Source organism: Diabrotica virgifera, chromosome 4, assembly GCF_917563875.1.
Source record: "Diabrotica virgifera virgifera chromosome 4, PGI_DIABVI_V3a".
NCBI lineage: Eukaryota > Metazoa > Arthropoda > Insecta > Coleoptera > Chrysomelidae > Diabrotica > Diabrotica virgifera.
Genome location: NC_065446.1, coordinates 172624971 through 172647891, shown reverse-complemented (window position 1 = coordinate 172647891; position 22921 = coordinate 172624971). Strand labels below are relative to the sequence as shown.

General features: G+C 33.2%; 1 protein-coding gene across 1 annotated transcript in view; it reads right to left on the bottom strand.

Annotated features, from left to right (window-relative positions):
* Positions 1-1046: 1046 nt before the first annotated feature.
* Positions 1047-22921, bottom strand: part of LOC126884016 (probable cleavage and polyadenylation specificity factor subunit 2) — a 105889-nt gene continuing 84014 nt past the window's right edge. Inside the window, exons 7-10 of the mRNA XM_050649791.1 lie at positions 13309-13583; positions 8523-8667; positions 3720-3904; positions 1047-1173 (exon numbers count right to left, since the gene is read on the bottom strand). Coding sequence (XP_050505748.1) covers positions 1081-1173; positions 3720-3904; positions 8523-8667; positions 13309-13583 — 698 coding nt within the window. The 3' untranslated portion in view covers positions 1047-1080. The remainder of the gene's footprint in view (positions 1174-3719; positions 3905-8522; positions 8668-13308; positions 13584-22921) is intronic.

The window sequence follows — 22921 nt, the reverse complement described above, 5'->3', positions numbered from 1 at the left end:
GAAATTTTCTTGATGACGGCTTCTGGATTTCTCCTTTTTATATGTCCCATCCATCTGAGTCTCTATGCCTTGATAAATCTGACGATGTCTTCTCCTTTCAGAAGTTCTCTTACTTCGTGGTTCAGGAGTTTTCTAAATTCATTATTACCTAAGTTTAGTGGGCCTGCTATCCTCCGAATTATTTTCCTCTCTAGGATCCTCAATCTTTCTTCCTCTTTCTGGGACAGACACAATTATTTCAGCACCATATGTGATGACTGGTCTAATTGCTGCTTTGTAAATTTTCAGTTTTGTATTCTGAGTAAGCTTCTTATCTTTGAGGAAGTTATTGTATTTCCATAGTAGGCTCTGTTTCCTGCCTGGATTCTTTCACTGATTACGATGCTTCTATCATTAGTTCCATTAACTGAGACTCCAAGATATTTAAAGTGTTCTACCTTTTCAAAATCATATTCACCAATATTTAAACTTGTCACATGAACTGGATTTTTTCTTCAGCATATTAGGTATTTTGTTTTATTTCTAAACCTCTCTTGGATGCTTCCTTACATAACTTCGTAAATTCTTCCCTTAAACTGTTCAGGTTTCTGCCAATTAATGCTATGTCGTCAGCATACGCCACAAGTTGCGACGTCGATGTTATAATTGTACCTTTTATTTTTGTAGCTCTTATTGTTCCTTCTATAACGACATTAAATAGTGACGTTGATAGAGAGTCGCCTTGTCGTACTCCACTTGCTATTTCCATATTTTTGGTGATACCGTTATCTATAATTATTCCTGCAGTCGATCGTTCCATTGTCATATTCGTAAGTTTTATAAGTTTCATTGGTATATCTAGGTTTTTCATGTCTTCTATTAGGTCGGGTCTTGTTAAGCTGTCAAAGGCTTGCTTGAAATCTATGAAAAGGATGTGTAATGGTAAGGGAGCGCAATACCAAAACCAAGACCAGGTGTACTGGCGCAAGACCAAAACCAAGTCTCGTTTTGGTCTTGCATTTGGGCAACACTATATACAAGGGCAACTTTTGATGATAAATAATGTATTAAGATAATAGAATGTATTCCTTTAATTAAAAATTACAATATAGCATACTGCTCATACAATAAATCCTTAACTCTATAATAATCTTCAGATATACAGCCCTCTAGCATAATCTTTCCAGACTCCACCTAAAACAAAATACACCAATATTTAATCTAATTTTAATGAAGTTAACTATTTTTGTTGGGAATAAGCCATAATTTTACTTTAAAATTCAGTTTATTTGAGTTTTCGATTTACTTCGGAAATCGTTCTCAAAATAGAAAACATCAATAAATTAAACAATTTTTTTTGTTACTTAATAAAAAATTCTTCTAATAATTTAATTTTGTCTGATTCATTTATATTGATAATTCAGAAGTATACAGTACGCTGGAATAAGTGTTACCCCCTTATTAACTTATTTATTTTTAGCACATAAGCAAAACGCTGGGACAAGTCGATTTTAAAAATATTCATTGTATATTATAGCATCAACGTTTCGAATTTTACGCGATCCCTCTTCAGGTGACAGGAATAAATTTGATTTTTTTAAATGGCAAAGTCCATCATGTGACACCTCATTTAGAAGCTTTTGAAATACTGATTACAAAAATGTATAATACTTTAATCCTTTCTGAGAGCGTAGACGCAAAATTTCAGTTAAATTCTTTTTAAACGTATTTATTTTTTCGAATCATGAGAAAACTAATAAGTATTTTTAAAAAATTTAAAAGTAGAATAACAGATTACAATATTACCGAGGGCAGAAAGTCGCTTAGAATAAACAAAAGTTTCTTTTGAATGATATATTTGAAATTAAAAATCAGACTAAAATTTCTCATTTTTTCACCCCTGTGACTTATTAAAATAAACATTATAGAAGTTCTCAGGGACTTTAGACTTTAGACCATCGATAATACTGTAATATTTCATTCTGCGTTTAAATTTTTTACAAATACTTATTAGTTTTCTTAGGATTCGAAAAAAATTAATGCATTTAAAAATAATTCGACCGAAATTTTGCGCCTACGCTGTCAAAAAGTATTAAAGTAATACACATTTTTGTAATCAGTATTTCAAAAGCTTTTAAATAAGGTCACATGATGTACTTTCCTATTTAAAAAAATCAAAGTTATGTCTGTCACCTGAAGAGGGATCGCGTAAAGTTCGAAACATTGATGCTATAATATACTATGATTATTTTAAAAATCGACCTGTCTGAGCGTTTAGCTTATATGCTAAAAATAAATAAGTTAATAAGGGGGGTAACACTTATTCCAGTGCACTGTATATATTTTAAAGTAGATGACTTTAAAATGATATTGTCAATATTTTTGAGTTACGTTCCTGGGACGACTTTATTGGAAGTTAAGTAATTCAATTACATACATGAAATCAACTTTAACGTAGAATACCTGTCAGAAAAAAATCATAGCATGTGATTTCTGAAGATGAATTCGCATTGGAATCAGTTGACCATAGTGTATTAGTTAAAAATGCCAAAGGTATTATTACAAAAAAAAACATTGAATATTACATTTCGTTTAAAAATCTTAGTGTGAGAAGCTGATATCGTTTTGAAACATTAATACACATATTATCAATACTAAAATTAGGAAAAATTCATTCCTAATTAATCCTTAACCTTTTCACTGCGGGACCCGGACATATACGTAAAATAATTTCGTGTCCGTACAACGGGAACCGGCTAAATACGCGTAACGTTTTTCGGCATTCGCTGCGGCAACCGTATGAATCAGATATTGTTTACGTATTGTAAGTTGCCTATAGAAGAGAGTTAGGCATAATATATCAAAATTTACAATACATTTAAAAATTTTATACTTTACTGCGGGAGCCGTACAAATCCGCACCTTTGTATACAGGCACGCACTCTGGAGGATTTACTTGTAAAATCTTAGGATTCCGATTGGCCGTATTTATGTAGGATAGTGTTTATCAGCTTATTTCATTTTAGTTTAAGAAGTCATTTGTGTGAATTACAGCTGCTGATAAACCTATTATTGACTTTGAAAAAAGCACAAGAGTATGACTGGTAATTTGATAAATAATCTAATAAAAATAATATGTAACAGTAAATAATCTGAGATTTTGGGCTGCATTTTCAAGATTTTGTGTGTGTAGCATTTACCATAAAAATAATTGCAAATGAGGGCCGAAAATTGCAGAACATATATCCGGTTTTGCCACTCCTAATAAAAGTCGGAAAAATCTTCAAAAAACAAAATGTTGAAACTGTTGAAAAAGGTCTGTTACGTGGACCAATTATTAATTTTCAATAATCTAACAGCAACAAATTAACAGTTACTTCTACAAAATTGCAAATACAGTCCTGAATACACTGTATTGATACACTGCGCGAACCGTATGTATACGTCATAGTACTACATCGACTGACTGCGGCAACCGGATTGATCAGCACAGGCATGAAACAGCCGTACCAGAGACCATACTACTTTTATAACTAGCCGCAGTGAAAAGGTTAATCAATTAGTTAATCAAATAATTCAAGATGAATATCTCAATCCTAATAATTACTTATCATTTTAAAATTATTTAGTAACGTAACTTATTACATTATTTGTGAAAATAATAGTTTTATTTAAAAAAAACGAGTAATACTAAATGTAACCCATTTGTTTTATTCCTTCTTATTTTTTTTTCAACTTACCCTCCTCACAGCTATTGTTCCATTGGAACACCATAAGACACCACCTGAAAATTCCGAAGTAATGTTGTGCCTTCCTAAAACTTGTTTAAATTCAGATAATTTTAATTCGTTTATAAAAACTGGATCATGACAATCTCCTTCTAGTACAGGTTCCAGCGTCAAAATCCTTGTGTCCACATCTTCGACTAAAATATTAAATAGAAATATAAAATACACAAACCATCAACATTAACGCACCACCTAAATGGGACATTTTTGATGTCTAGTATTTCCTAAACCTGTTGTCCGATTTTAGTGATTTTTTTAATATTATAGCTTTATTCTATAAGACTATCAATGTTATAATATTGTTGCTAAACAGATAAGTGTCATTGTATACCGGGTGTAACAATGATAGTGTGTTTTTTCCTCAAAGTTTGGAACACCCTGTGGAATATTCTGGCATATATAAAATATTGAAATTAAAACTCAACTATAGCCTTAGGCTTTCTTAACATTCTGCTTTTTGATTCATTCGCTTATGTTGGATAATAAAACAGTTAGGTACTTTAACAACTAGCAACGTTCTTCATCAATACAGGGTGTTTCTAAATAAGTGCGACAAACTTCAACGGGTAATTCTGCAGGAAAAAATAATGATCGTTTGCTTTATAAACATATGTTCGCAAATGCTTCGTTTCCGAGATACGGGATATTGAATTTTTTCGGGCGATTTATTTATTGCTCTAAAACCGGCTGATATATGCAAATGAAATTTGGTAGGTTTTAAGATACAATTATTGCACATTTTTTGACATACAACTAAGAATTTTATATTCACCATTGGCGTGCATACGGGTCATATTACCCGGTCATATTACCCGTATGCACGCCAATGGTGAATATAAAATTCTTACTTGTATGCTAAAAAATGCGCAATAACTATTTCTTAAAACATAGCAAATTTAATTTGCATATCTTAACCGGTTTTAGAGCAATAAATAAATCGTCAGTTTGTAAGAAAAAAAAATGAGCATTCCGTATCTCGGAAACGAAGCATTTGAGGACGTATGTTTATAAAACAAACGATCATTATTGTTTCATGCAGAATTACCCCTTAAAGTTTGTCGTATTCATTTAGAAACACCCTGTATTGATGGAGAACATTGCTAGTTGTTAAAGTACCTAAATTTTTTAATATCCAACATAAGCGAATGAATCAAAAAGCAAAATGATAAGAAAAACTAAGGTTACAGTTGAGTTTTAATTTCAATATTTTATATACGCTAGAATATTCCACAGGGTGTTAGAAACTGTGAGGAAAAACCACACTATCATTGTTACACCCGGTATACAATGACACTTATCTGTTTGGCAACAATATTATTACATCGATATTCTTGAAGAATAAAGCTATACCATGTTAAAAAAATCACTAAAATCGAAAAACAGGTTTAGGAAATAAAAGACATCAAAAATGTTCCGTTTTTAAGGTGGTGCGTTAATTTTTGATGTTTAGTGTATAAGTTAGATTATAAAAGATTAAAACACTGAAAACTTTTGTTTTCAATACTTTCACAAAATTTATTATAAATTAATATCACTACAGCTGTTTCGACAGAGTGCCTTTCTGATGTAGAGAAGAAGTGATGTATTTTACTATGTATCTGCACTTTAATCATTCCATCCTACACAACATAAAATAGTCTACCATAGCATGTTACATAGATTGACAGAAATTACCATGTCAAAAAATAACTTTGAGATAGAATTGAACATTGTTAAGCAAATAGCAGTAAACAATGTGTACAACGAACAAACAATTAACAAGATTTTAAACCAAAATAAGCTGCATAATAAAGCCCTGAATTGAGTCTTCCGACCACCACAGAAAAACCCAATACCTTCTACTCTATGAACTTTGAACACAAAAGTGCTTTAAAACAGATTCTACTACGTACTTCACCTAGCTCATAATAATCATTCTTTTAACCTTAAGCCGTACGAGTCGCAGTAATTTGCTGCGTAAACTCAATTTTTCCAGGTAAAGTGTTAACGGGATATGCTATGTACGTGATCTTTTTAAAATCCCCTTATTGGTTAATCCTCAGTGGGTACCCATCATCAGTTGTGTCTAGCGTCCGACTCACTACTTTGTGCCGTGTAATTTGGGTTGCCTATATGAACTTGAATCGGCGAAATGGGCATATACATAATAAAGTTTTCCTGTATTAACCACTTTAAAAATTCACATTGTAAGGCATGAATGAATCAAATATGTAGTACCTTTTTTGTAGATGTATTTAAAAATGAAACTGAAAAGTTATTACTATAAAGAGTGATCTGTATTACCTACACTGTGGCTATTATGCTTGATAAAACAATGATTAGATATATAAAAACTTTCCCAAATTTTATTAAATTTGGGAAAGTTTTTGGGCAATTTTTCTTAATCGTCCACTCTTTTTGCACATTTCATATTTTTAACTTGGTATCACAGCTGATGGGCAGTATTTCAAAATTTAAATACTTTGTTGTAAGTACTTAAAACTTTGGACTTTAGAGTAAGTATTTAACTGATAAGTATTTAAATACTCTATAATTATAAATAAATACTTGGTATTTAAATGCTCTAAAGTCTAAAGTATTTAAATACCTAGAATTAAGTATTTAAATTTTGAAATACGGCCCATTAGCTCCGATACCAAGTTAAAAATATGAAATGTACAAAAAAGGTGAATGATTAAGAAAAAAATTTACCCAAGAATTTGGGTACATTTTTATTATTTAAATATTTGTTATTTAAGTACGTTTCAACATTGGTATTTTTATTTATGATACTTTCCCTTTACTAAAATTTGTGATTTTTTATATCTACTTAATTGTTTTATTTAAGTCAAGCATAGCCACAGTTATAGGTACCTACAGATCACTCTTTATAGTACATACAATAACTTTTCAGTTTCATTTTTAAATTACATATCATATTCATCAAATTAATCATATTACAAAAAAGGTACTATATATTAATTTGATTCATTCATGCCTAACAATGTGAATTTTTAAAGTGGTTAATACAGCAAAACTTTAATCATTAAGGCCGCGTCTCACCATCAAATAATTTGATCAAACAGTTTGAGCAAACTCCGGAAGTACGTCAAAGTGACGTCACAATTGCAGTTTTTTTGAAATTCTAAAAATCTGTGCTCTCACCATCAGTCTAGTTTGATAAAATTTTTTGTATTGAGTTGTCTAACTTGTTTGTACTTGATTTAAAATTAAAATTTTTCATTATTATCGACAATGAACACTCAGGATGTGACGTCACTAACTGTCACTTTCAGTTTGCTCAAACCAGTTTGATCAAATTATTTGATGGTGGAACGCGGCCTTTATATGCCCATTTCGCCGATTTACGTTCATATAAGCAACCCAAATTACACGGCACAAAGTAGTGGGTCAGGATTTAGAATTGAGTCCCATCATCGTCTCATGAAATTCACGTACAATTAGTTAGTTATCGCACTTTGTTGTGAATAGTGCATACTTCTAGGTGGTATAACCGAGTTTCTGTTCAGAATGTTTCCGAAGCAACCAGTTCCTCGCCAAGAAGTCGAAAATCCTTCTAAACGTGGTAGATGCTGCAATAATTGTTACAGTGAACAAACTAAATCGTATACGTCTACGAAATGTACAAAATGTAGTGCATTCACTTGTAAACGATATTCTAAATCTAATGTATGTAAAAATTGTAATTATCAAATAAATTTAAATTTTTTGTAAAATTTATTAAAATTAGTTAAATTAATAAAGCTTAAATTAATAGTAAAATGTTATCCTTCTCTGTTATGTTAAATGTTAACTACATATTCTTCTTTATGGTGCCGAAGCGTGGGCTGTTAATGTTGACTTAATGAGAAAGATGGAAAGCTTTAGAGAAGTGCGTTTTAGGAGAATGTTGAAAATATCACGAACAGATCATATTACGGACGAAATGGTGATGCACAGAATGGGAAGAGACAGATTACTTTTGACCACTATTAAAAGGAAAAAGACAGCATATTTGGGGCACATACCTAAAAATAATAAGTATGAGTTATTGCAGCCGAATGTGAAGGATAAAATCGAAGGAAAATGGGTTCCTTGGAGACAACAAATATCCTGGCTGAAACCAAAACATCACTGTCTCAAATAGTGTGAGAAGTGCACATTCAATTCTATGTAGTCAGTAGAATCTGGCTTTGTGAAACTATGTTGCATACTTTCGAGTAGGGAGAGGGTAACAGCTACAGCTCTTCGGAATTATAATATTCTTTATTATTTACATATTTTATTATGTATAGGAACACCACGCACACTAACACTGTCGCACTAACACTGTCGATTTCAACAAAATTGCATTTACGAGTTTAAAAAAAATTGCTTGCGGGATTTTTCAACGGGCCGAATAAAGTAAGCGAAAGGGCCGCATCCGGCTTTTGCCCACCCCTGCTTTAAAGTGCAAGTCGACGCCGACGCGTAGTAAAATATATCAATTGAGAAAGTCATTCTGCCGAAACAGCTGTAGTAACATTAATTTATAATAAATTTTGTGGAAGTATGGAAAACGCCATATCTCGTGGCCGAAGGACCTGAGAATATGGTTTGACCGCTCACTCGCAGAAATTTTTCGTGCAGCAGTTTCCAAAGCTATAATTGCCATTTGGATCGCCAACCTTCGAAAGGAGACGCGCAATAAGAAGAAGTATTGAAAACAAAAGTTTTCAGTGTTTTATTGTTAGATTAAATGAATTTTCATAAGATATTTCAAAAGAAATAGTTTACCTTCCATTGGTTCATCATCCACATAAACACGCTTAGCGTCTGCTTGACTCTCTTTAAGAACTACGTTCGCTGTAATCCAAGCTACCTCTGCTTCTTTGGCTTTTTGAAAGCTTAACTGTGATACTAGTGCATCTGTTAATCTAACCTAAAAATGTTTCAGTAATATTACAGTTCCATTAACCCATTTTATGATACTAAAAACATATTAAACATACACAAAACCAAAAATGTGCTACTAGTAATAAGAATTTTTCATCAGCAATTCCCTGATAGACGACGACAACCAAGAAGAGAAACGTTTGAAAGTGTACTAAAACGGTCGTACTACTATGCAGAGCCTCAGTGACGATAAGGATTAGATTTAATTCATTTTATTCATTCTCGTAATCTAACTGTACAGTCCGTTGAAACCGTTCTAGTTAACTTTCAAAAGTTTCTCTTCTTTGATGTCGTCTATCAGGAAATTGCTAATGATAAATTCTTATTGCTATCGGCACATATTTGTTATACAGTTCTAGAAAAAAAAACCATATTAATCAGTTTTTCTTGAAAAAATTCATATTAGTAATGGTAACAAAGCAACTGGACCTATAAAAATAGTATAATGTCAAATGTTTAAGCAAATTTAGTGTCATAGCCAACTAGGTAGAATATAGTATGTTTTTATTAATATTTTACGCACCAACATGTTCGTAACCACGTAGGTATTTTGATATATCATTCAATATTAATACATTAGGGATCAGTCTAGATTAATATGTATTATTTTTCGAAAAATTATTTTTGATTGAATATTTTCACGGCTACCTAATAAAATCTCACGTAATTTTTGTAGCAATTAATGTTTGGCTTAAGGGGAATGGAGCAAAATGCAATATTTTGACACATATCAAAATTTTTAATGTATTTTAGAGAAGAACTGAGAGAACTAATAAGTATTTTTGAAAAATTTAAACGCAGAATGAAAGACTACTTTATTACCGAGGGCCGAAAGTCCCTTAGAATAAATAAAAAGTTTCTTTTGAATGATATATTTGCAATTAAAAATCACACTAAATTTTCTCTTTTATTTTCACCCCTGCAACTTCTTAAAATAAACATAGAAGTTTTCGGGGACTTTCGGCCCTCGGTAATAATGTAATCTTTCACATTCTGCGTTTACATTGTTCAAAAATATTTATAGTTTTTTCAGGGTTAGAAAAAATGAATACATTTAAAACACATTGAAAATTTTGACATGCGTCAGAATTTTGCATTTTGCTCCGTTCCCCTTAATGGTAGGGAGGGCCGCAAAGTATGCTAAATGTGCAATCACTCAAGCGCCGTGGGGACCTATTAGGTTGTGATTATTAAGTCCTTAAACCAAAAAAAGTTAAGTAAAATTTTCCATTTTAGTGGGGACTTTCCATTTTTTTATTTAATTTTCCATTTCCAACATTTTCCGATTATAGCGCCATCATCATTCTCTTTGCCTTATCCCTATGCGGGGTTGACTTTCCTAATTGCATTTCTCCACACAGTTCTATCTTGGGTCATATCAATGTTAATTCCCTTTACCAACATGCCCTGCCTTATCGTCTCCCCCCAGGTCTTCTTTGGTCTTCCTCTCCTACTCCTCCCAGGAATCTGCACTTCAGCTATTCTTCGTATTGGGTGATTAACGTCTCGACGTTGAACATGACCAAACCATCTTAACCTATGCTCTCTCATTTTGGTATCAATTGGTGCCACACCTAGACTTCCCCTAATATACTCATTTCTAATTTTATCCTTCTTTGTCACTCCACTCATCCATCTAAGCATTCTCATTTCCGCCACATGCGTTCGTTGTTCCTCTTTCTTCTTCACTGCCCAACATTCAGTTCCGTGCATCATAGCCGGTCTTATGGCTGTTTTATAGAATTTTCCCTTCAGCTTCATTGGAATTTTTCTGTCACACAACACACCACTCGCTTCTTTCCACTGCATCCATCCAGCCCTAACTCTACTGCATGCATCTCCGTCTACTTCTCCATTACTAGTGCTTTTCACAATCATTTCACCATCCAAAGATACCATTTTATTTGTAGTAACTCTATCTTTAAATACTCTGTTTTAATACTCTGTTTTTGTCCTACTAAGTTTTAAACCTTTTTCCTCCCGAGCTTGTCTCCACTGTTCCAGTTTTTGTTCTAAGTCTCTTTCACTATATCCTATTAACACTACATCATCAGCATACATTAGGCACCATGGAATACTACCCTGTAGTTTCGCTGTTATCTGGTCCAAAACTAATGAAAATAAATAAGGACTAAGCACCGAGCCTTGGTGCAATCCTACTTTCACCTGAAATTTATCAGTCTCTCCCACACCTGTTCTAACACTAGTCGTTACTCCCTCATACATATCTCTCACAATCTTTACATATTCGCCAGGGACTCCTTTCTTATTGAGTGCCCACCACAGAATCTCTCGAGAAACTCTATCATATGCTTTCTCAAGATCAATGAATACCATATGAGCGTTGGTCTCTTTATTCCTGTATTTTTCCATCAGTTGCCTTACAATGAAAATTGCATCTGTTGTTGATCTGCCCTGCATAAAGCCAAATTGATTATCGGATATTTCGGTTTCTTCACGTATCCGTCTATCAATTACTCTCTCCCATATTTTCATGGTGTGGCTAAGTAGTTTTATAGCCCTGTAGTTTGTGCATTGTTGTACGTCTCCCTTGTTATTGTAGACAGGTACTAATATTCTGCTTCTCCATTCGTCTGGCATTTGTCCAACTTCCATAATTCTATTAAATATACCTGCTAGCCAAGTTATTCCTGTCTCTCCCAATGCTCTCCATACTTCCCCAGGAATATCATCTGGTCCGACTGCTTTTCCTTTCTTTATTTTTTGAAGCGCTTGAGCCACTTCCTCGTTTGTTATTCTGGTAACCATTGCTGTTACTGTCTCCGCTAACTCCACAGCCTGTCTGTCAAATTCTTCATTTAATAAACTGTCAAAATACTTTCTCCATCTATTTTTGACATTCTTTTCGTGAATTAGTATTTTATTATTTTCATCTCGGATACATCTAATATGATTAAAATCTCTTGCTTTCTTTGCTCTCTGTTTGGCTATTTTATATATCTTTGCTTCGCCTTCCCTGGTATCAAGTTGATCGTATAGGTTTCAATACGCTTCTGCTTTAGCTTTTGCTACTGCTACTTTCGCTTCCTTTTTGGCGACCATATAGTTTTGAAGATCTATGTCCGATCTGGTTTCTTGCCACTTTTTATATAATTTTCCCTTCTCTTTTATTTTTCCTTGTACTTCATTTGACCACCACCAAGTCTCTTTATCCTCAAACTTCTCTCCTGACGTTTTCCCAAGTATTTCAATAGCCGTCTCTCTATTTTCCGAGTATTTTCCGATTATAGCGCCATCTATCCATAATTCGAAAAAATGTTTCGAATAAAAGTTGCTTATTTTTAAGTAAAGAATCCAAATCTGCAATAAAAATTTGGGGCTCCTATTTAAGATTTTAAAGTAACCCCCCACCCCACCTCCATGGGGGCTCGTATTTGGTACCATTCGATAGATTTTTCAAAAATATTGAATAAATGTATTTTGCAGTTTTTCGATTGATGTTTATTTTGCGAAATATCGCGGGATTTGTATTTAAAATTTTAAATTTACCCCCCATCCCTCTCCGTGGGGGTCACGTTTAGTATCATTCGATAGATTATTGAAAAATATTGAAAACGTAGTTTTTAGTTTTTCTATCTGACGTTCATTTCGCGAAATATTCGATTTCTTTTGTGAAAATTTTGACTCGCCCATTTCCTTACACCCCTCTCAAATAGTCAGATTTTTGAAATATACACTATTGTGCATGTACCTTACCTTAATTTGACAATTTCGAGTATTTTTAAGGATAAATTTTTTTTCAGGCCCCCTTAACGAACTCCCCTGTGTTTAGAGCCAATATATGGTAGAGGTACATCTACAGGGTACCAAGTTTCTCCCCATATGATAATCTGGCCCGCTCGAGTAACTGCAAAAATCCCCGCTTGGGCTCCCCTGCCATAAAGAATCACAAATAATTCACAAATTAAAGCATTTAGGTATAGGGAATTCTTAAGAAATAAAAAAATACCATAAAATACTATCTCATTATAATACTAAAATACAGGGTGTTCCATTTAAGAAAACTCTGAAAATACTTATTTAAACTGAAAACTGCTATATTAACATGGAATAGTTATGGTTTCTAGGTTTACTAATGAAAATAGGATTTGAAATAAATACTAAACTTTGGAAACCAGAAATATTTTAATATGAAAATTGATATAAATGATTATGTAGAAAATGATATTCATATATTTAAAGTGAATATGTAACAAACTAAAAACATTATTTTCAAAATACACTCGAATATAAAATAATTATTTGTGGAGGAGTTGTGAAAAATACTCTGAAGATGAAGACATGGATAAAACATGAATGTTAACGTTGACGCAATCAAATGGACTTGTCAAGTTATTTCCCTGGAAGGCTGGTGAATATCAAGTTCTTTCCCTGTATACATATTTTTAAGAGGCAATATCGTGGTATTTAACAGCTTATTTTCCAGCAAAATTTATACATTTTGTAGGGACCAGTTAGACGTATTAAAATTTTTTATAATCTCAAAATTATTAAATTGGCGCTTATCATGTTTTTCCCATGAACCCTTCAAATGGTATGTGATACTCAATGGACATTTGTATTATTTTTTTATGTTAAAAATACATAAATACACAAAAACACTTACTTGGTAAATATGTGTTTCGCTCGTAGCATCAACAATTTCCCCTCGAGATGGCGTAAAAACTCTGGCTTTTATACCTTCGCAATGTTTTGCTATGACCGATGTATTTTCCTCGTCACCTCTAACGACTATTACTCTTCTAGGTTTGAGCTGCGACAAAATTTTCATAAGGGATTCTCCATCTGAGCGACCTTCAAAATCGATATAATGTACCTGACAATTAACTTGTACAGTTCTCTGAAGTACTATGCATTTTGTTGGCTGTTCATGTATTTCAGCTGAAAAAGTTGTTCATTAAAATTTATTTAAAAAATCGATAAGTAAAAATTATCACAAAAAATGATCTATAAATGAATAGGAGGATACAGAATGGGAAACTAAGAAGTCAAAATACTCTTAACAAATTGAAGAGTATCAGATGCAGAATCCACTATTAAAATGGTAAATAGTAAATTAAATCTGAGACTTTTCATGTTGAAAGTTCTTTCTGGTACATCCTTAATCTGCGACTTTAACCATTTATAAGACCGCAGACGACGAATATAGAAAACAAAAAGGATTCCTTGCAATCACATTCCGTTTTCATTCGTCTCGGAAAAGGACAGAAGAGGAACTTTCTAGTACTCAAATCTGAGTAAAGATAGAAAAGTAAATGATGGTTTTGCTTGTTTTTGATTTAGAGGGATGCACAATCGCTGGACAGCTGTTTCCACCGTTTCAGGCTTTTTCAACAGCGCTAGCGTGCACTCATCTGAATCGAAAAACATCTCAACCATCAATTTAAGGGGAATTTGAAAGATCATTCAAATTCTCATTGGGACGCGATCTAGCGACATCTCTTAACAAATTGAAGAGTCTCAGATGCAGAATCCACCATTAAAATAGTAAATAGTTATTTAAATCTGAGACTTTTCATGTTGAAAGTTCTTTCTGGTGAAAACGGAAATGGTGAAAACGGAATGTGATTGCAAGGAATCCTTTTTGTTTTCTATATTCGTCGTCTGCGGTCTTATAAATTGTTAAAGTCGCAGATTAAGGATGTACCAGAAAGATCTTTCAACATGAAAAGTCTCAGATTTAAATAAGTATTTACCATTTTAATGGTGGATTCTGCATCTGAGACTCTTCAATTTGTTAAGAGATGTCGCTGGATCGCGTCCCAATGGGAATTTGAATGATCTTTCATTAGCTTAGCATTGAATGATCTTTCAAATTCCCCTTAAATTGATGGTTGAGCTGTTTTTCGATTCAGAGGAGTGCACGCTAGCGCTGTTGAAAAAGCCTGAAACGGTGGAAACAGCTGTCCAGAAGTGGCGGCTCGTGATTTTTACAATAGGGGAGGCTATACCTAACTGTAAAATATCTAGACAAATTTGCACTAGCAAAAAAATGCGCCAAAAAATGTAATTTAAGGCCCCATCTTTTGACCATTTTTTATTTACATTTCATAATATCATCCTAATTCATAATTTCATGATATCATCATTTTAAAAATAGTTAGTCTAATAGTAAAAGTTTAATACCAAAGTTTGTGTCGTTTATTTATTAACAATTCCATCTATTTGTAAATAGATACCTATGCATATCAAAATAAATACAGATTTGAAGTTTTGCAGTCCATACATAATGAAGCTTCAAATTTTTTAAGATACTCAACTGAATTTTTTTAATTCTAAACGCGGCCTACTGCAAATTCAAAAACACGATAAATTACCGATATTTTGCTTTGAGTTAGAGATATCGGAAAAAGTTATTTGAGCAAGTTGTTCCAAATATTAGTATAACCCCACATACCAAATTTCATAACAAAATTCGCACTTTTAGATTTTTCATTATTTTTAGTCAGGATCCTAAAATTCGTTGTCCCGAGACGCACCCAACCACCCAACGGAGCTGAGAAGCTGTTCTGCCTCCCTTGGTATATCTCCGGGCAGCGTGTGATGGCGCCGTAGATGCCACTGTTAGGAGACCGGGTCTCCGTAAACGCCTGCTGCGCTGCACGGAGCATTAGCAACGGAGAATGCTGGGCTTCTCGGCTCCGTTCGTGCATCTCGGGATAACCCAGGGTCCTGCCTACAATAATATGTAATAAAACTGAGACGCGATCATGCGTTCTAATGCTAATACTCCGTACGTATGGATAATTAGTGATAATATGGAATTTACACGTTGTATAATAGTGGGAGTAATTGTTGTTTTCGCGATTCATGATAAACAAAACAGTATAGAGTGTGTAAAAAATTTATGGGGAGGCTGAGCCTCCCTTGCCTCCTCTGACGAGCCGCCACTGCTGTCCAGCGATTGTGCATCCCTCTGAATCAAAAACAAGCAAAACCATCATTTACTTTTAAAAATACTCTGTTACACAGACGACGCAATATTGATAGCTCAAGAAGAAGATAGTCTGCACAGATTAGTCCACAGATTTAACATAAAAGCAAAGAATTCAATATGACAATTTCATCTTAGAAAACTAAAACAATGGTAATCAGTAAATAACCAATCAGATGTAAAATAGAAATTTATGGTATTAGTATTGAACTAGTAATGGAAATAAAATACCCTTAGAATTACATTGTCAAGCCACGGAAACCTGGACAAAGAAGTGAGAAATCAAGTATAAAAAGCAAATAGGCTGTCAGGATAGACATCCTGCCAATGACATATATGGCGAAACCGACATATTAATCGACTGAGATGAAGTCAAGAATTTATAAAGCCAGTGTACGACCAATAATGACACAATGCATTAGAAACAAGACCCGATACAGTCACAACAAAAAGACTACTAGAAACTGCAGAGATGAGAGTACTGAGAAGAATTACAGGAAATACGCTGAAAGATCGAAAGGGAAGTGAAGACATTAGAAGACAGTGTAACGTACAGTGTATAAACGAATGAATAGTAAATAGAAACAAGGAATGGAATAACCACATAAGCAGAATATAGGCGACACGTGTGGTCAAAATAGCAAAGCGATAAATCACCAATCGTTAGAAGAAGTATCGGCCGACCGCGCAAAAGATGGAGCGACAACCTTCCATAGAGATATCAATCCGCAAATGAACAAGCAGAATTGATTATAAGGAGGAAGAAGAAAATGATTTACGGCTTATGTCTTATCGTTAATATAAAAGTTAAAAGGTTATATAATGGGCTAATTTTCCATAAATAGTTTAAAATTAAAGTTAAAAAATAAACGACTCAAGTACTTCATAGAATTAAAAAATTTCGGGATTTGTCTTAAAAATGCCCATTATCGAAAAAAATGTATTCCATAACTTTGTCCCTCAGTGTATATTATAACAAATTAATCCAGAATTATATATGACTGTCGACATAGAACGAATTGTCCAAAATTTATGGACCAGGGTGCGCGTTGGATGGTGAAAGTAGCGATAGACACATTCATTTTCTCCATTTTGATTTATACAGGTTCATAGAAGCGTAAAATATGCAGGGTCTTATGGGGTCAAGTAAATTTGTAGAGGTTCTTGTATACTGTATTATATTGTATATTTATTTATATTGTATTGAAATACTACTAATAGTATGGTAATAACTAGATCCAAACCCAGACATCCAAAGTGAAAGTTATCCTCCAACACCAAATTGTTCTATATGGTCCACATAATGTTCAGAAAAAAGTCACACCATTTTGAGCATCGGGTTTTGGGGGGAAGGGGAGAGATCGGTAAATTCGTAGTTTTTTAAGTTTTTCGTCAATATTTCTAAAACTATGCGGTTTAGCTTGAACAACCTTCTATACAAAAATACATTAAATTTGAAACAAAAAGGTCCTATGCATAATCCTTCTAAAATGAACGGTTCCAAAGTTACGGAGGTAGTATATTATAAATGGTCCAAAAAAGGCCTAACCCAGACATTAAAAGTAGTTTTCCTCCAACACCAAATTGTTATATATGGTCCAGATATTGGTCAGTAAAAAGTTACACCATTTTGAGCGTCCGGTTTGGGGGGGGGGGGGAGATGGGGGGGAGAAATCGGTAAATTAGTAGTTTTTATGTTTTTCGTCAATATTTCTAAAAATACGCTTTAGCGTAAACAATGTTCTATACAAAAATGTTCTACATCAAATTTAAAACAAAAAAGGTCCTATACATAATTGTTATAAAATCAACGATTCCAGAGTTACGGAGGGTGAAAAGTGGAGGTTTTCGATACTTTTTATATTTTTTGGGCAATTTATATTTTTATTGATTGAAAGAAATTTTCTTTAAAAGGATTTGCTACTTGCAGTGGCCGATGGTATGTTAGTGATAAGCCTTTGAAGAAACGTCAGCCTCACCAGCCAAAATCATCATAAATTGCCCAAAAAATATAAAAAGTATCGAAAACCTCCACATTTCACCTTCCGTAACTCTGGAACCGTTGATTTTATAACAATTATGGATAGGACCATTTTTGTTTTAAATTTGATGTAGAACGGTTTTGTATCGCACATTGTTCACGCTTAAACATAGTTTTAGAAATATTGACGAAAAACGTAAAGAAACTACTAATTTACCGACTTCTCCCCCATCTCCCCCCCAAACCGGACGCTCAAAATGGTGTAATTTTTTACTGAACAATATGTGGACCATATAGAACAATTTGGTGTTGGAGGAAAACTTTTACTTTGGATGTCTGGGTTAGGCCTTTTCTTGGACCAATTATAATATACTACCTCCGAACTTTGGAACCGTTCATTTTAGAAGGATTACACGGATTACTTTGGATACACGGATGGCAACTAGCGTACATAGGCATTCTTTTTTCTATTGACAATTAGCTCCGATGATGACAATTTTGTCGAAAGCGCTTAGCTAAGGAAATAAATACTTTTTATCGCCAACCGTAACTAAAGTCATTCATTATTTTGCCCTCATTTGCGGCAGTAAAGTAACACTTTATTGTACTGAAATAAGAATTTTACTTTACCTGCCGCGATTAATCGGAATTGAATGTAAGTGGTCGATGGCAGTAATCGCTTATTTATTTGAGTTAACTTACAATTTACATATTTACTTTAATTATTAAAAATATTGTACAACATTTACGACATTGTTAATTAAATTGATGCCGAAAAGTGAAATTCTGTAGCATTTTGTAATTATATTCATATAAAATAAATCAACACTTATATGATTTAGAATTATTCAATATTGATAAATATCGATTAAAAAAATGTTTAAAAATTTAGAATTTAGAATTATTTAGAATTTAGAATTATTCAATATTGATAACTATCGATTAAACATCGAAAGCGGCCATCATGCAGAAGTCACCTGTCATCACTGTCATGAAATTTTTATTACGTCTAAAATTTAAAAAATTCCTAAATTGTAAGTAAGTATTAAAACCAATATCAAATTGCTGGCGATAAAATTTTGTAAGCACCACGTCAGTAAAGACTCTTTATCGAACTCGTCTGTTATTCGCCTCGCTCGCTAGGTTCGCTCTGCTCATAATATTAGACTCGTTCGATAAAGAGTAACTTTACTGACTTGGTACATAATAGTATATTATTTAACGAGCATGTAGTGATGGCTATTACTCACGATGATGAAGTTTGCGACACGAGCCGTAGGCGAGTGTCGTAATTCATTAGAGTGAGTAATAGCTATTACTTGCAAGTAGAATACTATACTTTTTCTACGACCTTTTTTATTTTAATTAGCGAAAAATATAATTATCAACTACTCGAGATTTAAATTATAATAATTAAAAAAAAAATACTTAAATGCTGTTTATCCCTAGTACGTGGCTAAATAATTGATTGCCTACTATTACCAAAGTATTGTAAAAATACAACAAGAAATAGTCAATCCAAATTATATTGGTTTCCGAAAAATTATGAGCATAAATTTGTACCTACTGTGAATGGATCTAATACTAATAAATAGGAAGTGGCTATTATCGGTGGACGCATTTCATAAAGTTATAATGTATATTTACATTTAACTATAGATAATATAATAATATAACTATATATAATATGTTATAACCTATTTAATATAATATAGCTTAAGAAATAAACACAACACAATATCAGTTATAAATTCCAATTAACACAAACAAAAATGCGCTAATGTCACTGTCCCTAAAATAAATGATAAACGTCAAAGTTTTCAGTCAACAAGATATAAACGTTAAGAATATACTGATATTGTTACAGTTAAAATACTTTTAAACATTTTTCGAAGGTAATCAATGATTATTGTATTAAATAAACAAATTTAAGTACTTTTATTTGGAGTTTATATAGGATTAATATTAAAAGTGGCATGCGCCACTTGAATCTAACTTCAGCCCATGAGTAATGACCCTTGAGTAACTTCAGCCCGTGAGTAATGAACTATTACTCACGGGTAAGGTAAGGGGTGTTATTATCTATTCAAAAATAGTGAATAATGAGCATATTATTAAACGGTCGTAAAAAAATAACTATTACACACTATGATGTACAATTTTTTCCCTTCCTGGAAACATTAAGAAATATTAAAAAGAGAAAAACAAATACTCAACACCATGAAGGAAAGAAAAATGAGCTACTTTGGTCATATACTAAGAAATGAAAAATAGTGAGTTCATGCGATTAGTTCTACAAGGGAAAGTGGAAGGAAAACGACGACCACGGAGACGACACACGTCCTAGAAACATTTAAAGCACTGGAGTGGAAAAATAATAGAACTCTTCAGAACCGCTGCATCGGCTAAAAAATGGGCCGTGATAAAGCCATGATGAGCCAATGTCCTTAAAGTATGAAGCACATAAAGAAGAAAAAGTGAATGAGTAGGTGTGTGTGTTCCGTGTAAATATAGAAGCTGAAAAAGTTGGAATACAGGTGGCCTAATATAACCTAGAGAAATATGGCTAGTATTATTGGACACGCTGCAATTGAAAAATATTAGTAATAAGTATGATGGTTAAACGCAGTCCAATTAAAAATAAACGAGAACTGTATAAAGGGTGAAGAGAAAATAGGTCTGATACAAAAGGTCTGAAATTATTATATCAAAAATACAAATAAAGCAAAAGATTGTAATGGGACTAAATTATCAGAGACAACAATGATACAGAGCTACTTAACCCTAGGATGCATAACATGAGTCTAAGAGACTCGAGCGTACATTTACATCTTCGTAAAATGTGATTAAATTCATACCAATCATTGCCGATTTAGGAATTCGTTTTTCACATGTATGACTGTTTGTTAGTGTATAAAAATTTAAATAGTATGCACAAAAAAACTAAAAAAAAATAATTTCCATTCATACCCCCATAATGCATACCATGAGTCCGGGAGACTCTTATCGAATTAGTGGTCAAAGGTTTGTCGTGAATCACCGCGATCCTTCGGTACTATTCCATTACGCATATTTATCTATTGCCTAAACTGTAAGTAAAGCTAAGAAAAAGGAATTTAGTCACGTTTTGAAGTGTCAAGGTATTAACGTTAGTACGTTGTCTGCTTTCATAGTTTATATTTGTGTTATTCGGATCATTATTCAAGTGCGCTAATTTTTAATCAGTTTATTACTTAGTCAATATTTTCATCCACAATTTTATTTTTATAAAAAAGTAAAATTTATTTTTACAAGTGAGGTAGTAGAAAATTGATAATAAATATTTTTTGAGCTTACTTTTTAGAAAAATCATTTTATATAACGAGTGCTCTTTTGCGATAGACTCCTGTGTTTTTGTTTTTACAGATATCAAAACAGAAGTAGTATACAAAAATTCATTTACACATTTCATCAAAAAGGGAAAATCATGTTATATCTTCTGTGTTTTTGTTTTTACAGATTATCAAAACAGAAGTAGTATACAAAAATTGTATTTTCAAATGCAAAAAGTTGGCTTTTAAGTAAAATACTCTATATTTTCAGGCCAGCATTATAGCATCCTCGAGTAGAAAAAGATCCGTTCACCCCAACGATAATAGTTATGAGGAAATCCTACGTACGTGGTATGAGGAGGATGACAACGATTCCATAACTAGTGAAAGTGAAGTATCGGAAGCTGATCAAGAATACGAGCAGCCTGCAGTATACAAAGATAGTTCAGACGAGTATTCCGAAAATTCTTCGAGTAGTGATGATATGAACTTGAATCAAAATAATTCAACAATTGAAACAGCAGGTACATCATTTATTAGCAGAAACAATTTTGAATGGAGATCCACGCCTCCTTTGCAAGGAAGAATAGAAATTCACAATCTATATCGTTTCACGGCGGGACCGAAAGTAAGAAACGAAATGTTGTCTCCGAAAAATGCTTGGAATAAATTTGTGACTGCTGAAACGGTTGAAGAAATAATAATATGTACCAATAGAGAAGCCAACCGAATATTGGAGGCCAAGGGAAAGGTATGGCCAAAAATTGAAAAAGACGAAATGAACGCATTTTTTGGCCTGCTGCTACTGGCTGGTGTCGAGAAGAAATGGGATACGCCTGTCAGAGAGTTGTTCTTAGATAAATCATCAAATCCACTGTATAAAGCTACAATGGCAGTAAATCGTTTTACAACTAGGTTGGAAACTGACAAATTTACTTATGTTCGGTATGTATGGGAGTTGTTTGTGAAACAGTGCCGAACAGTTATGGTACCAGAATTGGATGTAACCATTGACGAACAGTTACTTACATTTAGAGGTCGTTGTAATTTTATTCAATACATGCTATCGAAACCTGCAAAATATGGCATTAAATTTTTTTGGCTTTGTGAAAATAAAACAGGATATGCAGTTGATGGGCAGATATACTTAGGTCGTCAACCTGGTGAAAATATTCAACAAAACGTAGGGGGGAAAATGTTGTAAGGTCCTTGACCGCTTCCATAAAAAGTTCTGGTCGCAACTTGACAATTGACAACTTTTTTACTAGCATCCCTTTAGCACAGCATTTACTGTCTATAGGAATAACTTGTGTTGGGACATTACGAAAAAATAAGAAAGAGCTACGAATTTCAAGATTCAAAAGAAAGATGCGTTTTTTCCTCTATTTTTGGATTCAATGATAATTTGACTTTGGTAAGTTACGTGCCAAAGAAAAATAAAGCTGTCATTCTTTTCAGTTCAACGCACCATGATCAATCTGTAGATATTGAGAGTCATGCAAAGAAGCCCGAAATTATCAAATTTTACAACCAAACAAAAGGTGGGGTTGATAAAATGGACCAGATGATCGGTAACTACACGGTAAAGCGTCAAACTAGACGTTGGCCTCTTGTCGTTTGGTACAATATTATGGATGTAGCAGCTCTTAACGCGTTTCTACTTTATACAAATCAAAATAAAAATTTTGCTGCAGGAAAAACAAATAAAAGACGATACTTTCTCAAAGATTTAGTAAATGAGTTAGTTTTACCATTTATGAAAAGAAGGGCTAGAAACTCTAAAATTACAAACACAATCCGAAGACATATGGGTAATTTTATAGAGTTTCCTCAAGAAAATTTAGAGATAGATTTGGCTCATAGAAAGAAAAGGAGATGTTCCGAGTGTCCTTCACACATTGCGAGCACACAAATTTGTCAGAAGTGTAAGTGTCCAATTTGCAAAGAACACAGTGTTTTAATATGCAAGAATTGTATTGAGTAGTTCCTTACA